Source organism: Oculina patagonica, chromosome 4 (genome assembly GCF_052425735.1).
Source record: "Oculina patagonica isolate OP01 chromosome 4, crgOcupat, whole genome shotgun sequence".
Classification (NCBI taxonomy): Eukaryota; Metazoa; Cnidaria; class Anthozoa; order Scleractinia; family Oculinidae; genus Oculina; species Oculina patagonica.
Window position 1 is genome coordinate 49,248,523 of NC_135761.1, and position 6,756 is coordinate 49,255,278.

At 40.9% G+C, this 6,756-nt stretch overlaps 2 protein-coding genes across 4 annotated transcripts in view; one reads left to right on the top strand and one right to left on the bottom strand.

Annotated features, from left to right (window-relative positions):
• LOC144650375 (uncharacterized) overlaps window positions 1-2,311 on the top strand; it is a 45,728-nt gene extending 43,417 nt beyond the window's left edge. For all 3 annotated transcript variants that reach the window (XM_078510034.1, XM_078510032.1, XM_078510033.1), the window contains 2 exons: window positions 34-127; window positions 1,203-2,311. In XM_078510034.1, coding sequence (XP_078366160.1) covers window positions 34-127; window positions 1,203-1,739 — 631 coding nt within the window. In that variant the 3' untranslated portion in view covers window positions 1,740-2,311. The remainder of the gene's footprint in view (window positions 1-33; window positions 128-1,202) is intronic.
• A 1,478-nt stretch (window positions 2,312-3,789) lies between these two features.
• The window catches only part of LOC144650371 (uncharacterized), an 8,596-nt gene continuing 5,629 nt past the window's right edge, over window positions 3,790-6,756 (bottom strand). Inside the window, exon 2 of the mRNA XM_078510027.1 lies at window positions 3,790-4,432. Within this exon, the coding sequence (XP_078366153.1) occupies window positions 3,918-4,432 (515 nt within the window). The 3' untranslated portion in view covers window positions 3,790-3,917. The remainder of the gene's footprint in view (window positions 4,433-6,756) is intronic.

The window sequence follows — 6,756 nt, forward strand, 5'->3', positions numbered from 1 at the left end:
GCTGTTTTTTGTTATTTTTTATTTTCTACACAGACATGTTCGGAGCGCCGGTGGAATTAAGAAGATAATTGCGATCGCGCAGTCGCGGGATAGATACTCTCCTAAGATAGTCAAGACAGCGAATCAGGTATGACTGAAAACAGTTATTGAACGGGATCAATTTAGGTTTCTGGGGAAACTGCTCACCTACCCCTCCCCAAACCTAACATTAACCCTTACCGTAATGATTCGATTTAGCGCCCTCCTTTCAATATCCCCCCCCTTCCCAATAAACCCCCCCCTTCGTTTTTTTTTTTAAATACCCCCCCCCTTCCCCCCCCCCTTTTTTCCCCCCTTTTTCCCCTTTCTCCCCCTTTTTCCCCTTTTTTTTCCTTTTTTTTTTTTTTTTTTTTTTTTTTTTTTTTTTTTTTTTTTTTTTTTTTTTTTTTTTTTTTTAATCCCCCCCCCCCCCCCTCTCTCCTCCCCCCCCCCCCCGCGCCCCAAACCCCCCGCGCCAAATACTTATCGCTTTGGGCAAAATGTTAGGTTTGGGGAGGGGTAGGTGAGCAGTTTCCCAGAAACCTAAATTGATCCATTGAACGGACTGTTAGCGATATGGGACGACAAATTTGAACGCTGTTTTCTCTCTGTAGCTAATAGTTTGTGCTTTTGATTGAGCCCTGGCCGGGGTCATTGTGTTGTGTTTTTGGGCAAGACACTTTACTCTCACAGTGCCACTCATCACCCAGGATTATAAATTGGTACTGCTATCCAGGGTGGGGGATAGGAGGGGGGGGGGGGTAGCACTTCTTGTGGCGTCATGGTACAGAAATCAGAGTCAAGTGCCAGAACCGGTGAGCTTTGGACTGGGACAAACTACTTCTATCTCGCGTGGGAGCAAAATAGGTCCGTGTGTGACTTACAACTATCCATGGTATATTACAATTCCTGAGTTTTGATTGGTTTACTGGCCATGGTATATGAGTTCATATACCAAAGACCAAATATATGGTAGGTGTACGCATCAGCGAGAACAGCCGGTTAGCTCAAATATTGCAATTCTTTGGATCTTGTTGGATATGAGATAGTTATAGCCGCCTCGTCGGCTGGGATAATTTAGGTATCGCAGGGTGAAAGGCATGTTAAGGAAAATATCCAGGGAGCCACAGTCATCGTTGTCCTTGTCACAGTGTTAACGAAAGTCTTGTGTCTGTATATTGCAGGTTTTGATAACTCTTTGGAATCTAACACCTCTCCGGAGCTCAATCAAAAAACAAGGCTGGGAATTCACCAAAGAAATAGGCGACGAATACGGCCATGCGCCACCCACACCACGCCCTTATGAAGATATAACAATCCCAAGAGGAACACAGCCACCCCCGGCGTCTGTCAATAGAAAGGAACCTCGACCGGTGCGATACGACGAGACATCGCTTCCCGTACCTCGATACGAACCCGACCCGAGAGGCCCTCCCCCGAAGTTTTCCGATGATGGTTACGAAGCCGACGAGGATGCACAACGACGAAGAGCGGCGAACAGTGCACGAGATGAACTGGAAATGGAAGACATGAGTGGCTATCGGGAAATCGATCGACGATCGGATCTTGAGAGGACGGGCGGTGTACAAGTTTTACCGCCAGCTTACCCGGACAGCAGACAGCCTCAAGGAGAACCAACATACGCTCAAGTAGACAAGAGTAAAAAGAAAATGTATAAATTGGAAGGAACTGGAGGGCCGACAACAGACTCATGGGTGTAAAGAAATGTAAAATAACAGTTTGTTTGACATTTCGTACGACGGCCGTGACGTGCATGATCAAAAGACCGTTGATTTTGCGATGGTTTGCAAGAACATGTGGCATCTTGTTCAAAAATGGTGGTTTCTGTATACGGCTTGACATTACAGCATTGCGACAAGAACCAAGATCCAGAGTTAAATAATTTAATAGCTTTTTTACAGACGTTTAGAATTGATAGGTTTTTAATAAATTTTCGTTCATCGATCGAACGAATGCCGTGACTAGTGCTGATACAAGGCCAGTCTTTTCAGCTGTTATGTAGGTTGTCACGACGACGCTTCGGGAGAAGCGTTGCGTGACGGCTTAAATAGCAGCTGTGAAAGACACTAATCCAAGGCGAGACGAGGAAAAACTCTGATTTGTAAAATTCAATTAGTGTAAATGGTTTTATTTTAAAGTAGCTAGCTATTAACCGGATGAAAATAAATTCTCGCGTACTATTGAGCAAATGATCATCTTCTTGTTCAAAGCTTGCTGAATGTTTGGAATAGATATTTTTTTCATAAGAAAATATTAAAAAATGCAAAATAAAGTGCTTGCTGTATCATTTTACCTACATAAGAAACCTTTAATATATCGCTCACTCCCGTTTACAAGTCTTCCCCACAAAGTTGCATCAATAAGTGTTTCGTCTACACTATCGTTTTCGAATCGTTTTTGCTTTCCACGCCCAATGGCCGAATAAAGCATGCGCACAATACTTGATGAATGGCGATTGGCAACGTCGTGCCCAGTGCGCCCTGGGGACGAGGTTGCAGTGCGCTGTGTGGAATGAAAAGGGCCCTGGGGACGAGGACTAGATCACAGACCGGACTGGATCAGAGATGACGTGACCATCTTTGAAAAGCACTGTTTTCTCCATCCACACTACAACACCGCGTTTTTGATGACGAAAAAGCGCCAGTTTAGTGCTCTGACAACTAAAATGCATCGAAAAGAATGCGTTTGAAACGAGACAGTATGCAAGGGTGATAAGAATCCTTGTAGTGGGTTATGGGAACAGTTTCTGATCTAGACCTTGCTACTGCGGGATTGCCGCAGAATGAGCAAAAACGTTTCTTTTAAATTCGTCTTCTGAGTCATGTCGGCGCACTACATATTACGTGGGTTCAAGGGATTTATGTGAAGGAGTCAAAACAATCAAGGCTGTGCTTATCGAAATTTTAAAAGACGATGTTTTATTCGCTACATACCCGATTATTAAACAAATTTTCATTGCTAAATTTTAAGACCTTTTAAGGAGAAATGTCACCATATTTTAAATCATTTTTATGATTACTTTCAAATTGAAGGAAACCTCAAAATAATAGTTGTCTAACATAGAAAAACAACAAGCGAGGAATAAAAACGCAAAAATTAACAACGATGGTTTCGACTGACGAAGATTAAAACGGATTACGAACGACAAACTTGAAAACAACTGGCAAGTTTTTTCCAAGATGTGTTGTCCGTGAAGTAGCTCCTTTAAAATAACTCTAAGCTCGTCTAGATCCCGGGGGGGGGGGGGGGGGGGGGGGGGGGGGGGGGTACTCCGGCTTGTAAATGACGGGGATGAGCGAAGGATTTTTTTGGGTTGGAAAATTTGGCAAGTATTTTTTTGGGTGACTTGATATAAAAGGGGATTTTTTGGGGTATTAAAAACAAACTAAAGTGCCTTGGCGCGGCCTTGGCGTATTTATGGTATGATGAATAGCGTCAGGGGCCATAATCGGGGTTTTTGTCCCCGATTATGGCTCGATAGCGTTCAATTTTATACGGTTTTCTTTGTGTTATATTATTGCCCCTCCTGGAAATTTAGGGGTAATTTGACAAGGGATTTTTGGGAGGGTTAATTCTGGTCCAGGGATTTTTTGGGGTCCTGAGTTTTGCCTCCATTCGATCATCCCCCGTCATTTACAGGCCGAAGTACCCCCCCCCCCCCCTGGGTGCACAGTACATTAACTTTCGAAAATATGTTTTGTAGGGTGAAAGTCCATATATTGCACCTTGTAAATATTTACACTTTGATTTTATTTTACTTCTTCAATCTGCACTTTGTTCTCGTTGCAAGAGGTTTTTACATAACCGTTGATCGATGAGACCTGATGTTTACAGTCAAAGTGAATGAGCGTTACCTATCTCCTGTGAAATCACTCATTTCAAGTGAACGGCATTTTACAGGGCTGATTTATGGGCTCATTAAATCGATCATGTACAATTAATAAAAGGTTTCCGCTTGTCCATATAGCTACTGGAAAAACATTAACAATTGCCACTAAAACATGTCTTTTCCACTGTCTTCGCCAAACAGCCATTACAGCCATATTCTGATAACGAGTCTCGATCGCCAGAGACACGCTGGTGAAAAACCACTCAATCACCAGCGGAACTGAGGTGTAAATGGCAAAAGACTGTAGTAAATTTAAAAGCGAATCATTCTCTAAGAAAATCCATTGATACAAGTACAAGAAGCCATTAACAGACACTACAGCAGTTGATTCGAACAACATGCTCATGATAGCGATATCTGCCGTTAGTCTCTCACGGCGAGGAGTACGAAAACTTCCCCAAGGAGATGATGCTCGTCTACAAATCTGGTGACAGATGTGATCAATAACAACCACGGTGCTGCGTTCTATGACTTCTGCAAAGCCGTGAATTATTCCAAGAAGAGCGATGGATTCTAAACTGTCAAGATCTGCTTGCAAGACTCGGAACATTACAGCTAATGAACAATACAACGGTGCCAATAAGACATAGGAATATCCCGGATGTGTAATGTTCCATAATCGCTGAACGCAAATTCTTGAGATTGCTTTGAGAGCCACACCCACGAGAGGAGAGAAGAGGGCGATTAGAAGTTTACCTTGTTTGTCTTGTTTGATATACGCGCTGTAAATTGAATACCTGATGGCAAAGGTCGCGATAACAGCAAAACAAGTTGGCATTGCCATTTTACAAATAAGAAATTCCAGTTTTTTCTTGACCGTATAAGCAAGTGTTTTGCAGTTAAATAGAATTGCAAACAGACATTTATGAAAACGAAAACATATACGGGAACATTAGACAAGAAGATGTATAAAGCAGGAAGTGTAAAGTAAGGTTTTCCGACGGCTTGCAGCACTCCGCGATAAAGAGCATCCAAAGCATACATAACGAAACAAACCAGAACCAGTTTTCGTTTCACTCCTTTGAGCTGATATGGTCGAAAAAGAAGCAACAGATTCAAAAGAGGGCATATGTAATAGAAAGTACAACTAATGATATCGGCAATTGTTATGACCCATTGCACTCGTATCGAAATTAATTTGTCTAACTGATAATCACAGTTCGACACCGTTTTGTAGTTTAAGTAAGACAACATCATGAATATTGTACCGATGATGGAGGCGGTTAGAAGTGAAATTATTGCTCCAATGACCATTGATTTAAATACTGTCTGTAGAGCGGATGGTCTAAGCCTCTTCCAAGCCGTTTCTTTGTCTTCATCTTGCTGATTTTCCTGGGTTTTTTTGTTAACGTTCTCGTCTGGTGAACATGCATTTATAACTCTTACATCAAGACTGCTTTGCGCTAGATAGTTTTTGCTGGTGACTTCTCTTTCACTGTATTCTTGATAAATAAACTCATCAACAGGATGATAATACCATTCTCGACCTGTGCTCTGTAGAGGATCGTAGCCAAAAGACTCTGCCGTGTATTCAGGTTCTTCTGGGTTGTAATGCTCTGTCACACCTCGTGTAAAACTGAACACAATGTGACCAAACACCTCTATGAGTGTACTGCTACTCATTTCACTTGACTGTACGAGTGAACTACTGCAAATGAGTGGTTTTGAATCGAGAAAATGTTACTGTGGTATAAGAAATAAGGCATTAGCTTTTGCGGAAGAGGTAAAACGTAAATGAAATTTCTGCGGGATCTGAAAACATCTTCCTGTATTACTACCGCACGACAGAATATCCTTGCAATAGGAAGACAAATCATCCTTTTTCCTGTTTTGTAGCACACGTGCGAACAGAAGACATCATAAGATGGAAAGTAACCGGTGATTAAAAATGAAAACTCTTAATGAGCTTCGAAAAAAGTTACATCTATGAAATCGGTGAATTATATGGCATCAAAAAGATGTTTTATTTTCAGCGAAATTGTAGCTAACTAAATCAATAGCTATTATTTTGGTGTTATTTTGTCAAAACAATTCTGAAGCGTCGTACTTGCGAGACTTCTATTTTATTTATGGGCATTTCGAAACTTTTAATTATAATTAAGCAATAATTATAATGCTTTCAGCTCAACATATTATTAGTTTAGTTCACGACTCTTTCATTTTCAAGCTATAGGTAGGGTAATATATTGATTTTGGAATAAGGCCATCTGAAACAAAATAAAAACACTTTATAAAGTTTAGTTAACAATGAATTATTCTACGAATTCGCGTTGAAGCCAAGTTTGGACGAAATCAGACGATATTCCGTAAGATTGACTAGGATAATTTTTTTTTATTCAATGTATTGTAGACAAAAAGGCTTTTTATAGGTAGACAAATTGTGGTTATGGGGCGCCTGGCAAGACTTTCGACGAATCTTGGCAAACAAACGATACCTCAGGATATCTGTTTCATACGAATGACAATTTACAATGTATTTCTGACCATATATGAGCAAAACGACACTTCGCTATAAATAAAAGCCTTCTTGTATCTTTTTTTGGTTGTTTGAACGTGTTAAGAAGCCAAATTATGTTTCAGGTCCCTATTTTCAGCCGAAATTATTTTCGGAGTGTTCCTACTTTTGGGGTTCGTTACTTTTGGTAATTTTCAGCAGTTAAAACATTTTGCTTGCTTGATTGGTCTCATAAAGTCTCGAGGATCTAAAAAATGCGATGAAAAGCGTTTTCAGGATATCTTTGTGAAAGATTTCATGAGAAGTACAAATACAGTGAGCCACTACCTGTTGACAATGCCTGGTCTCGTATGTTCCTTTTACGGAAATTTGC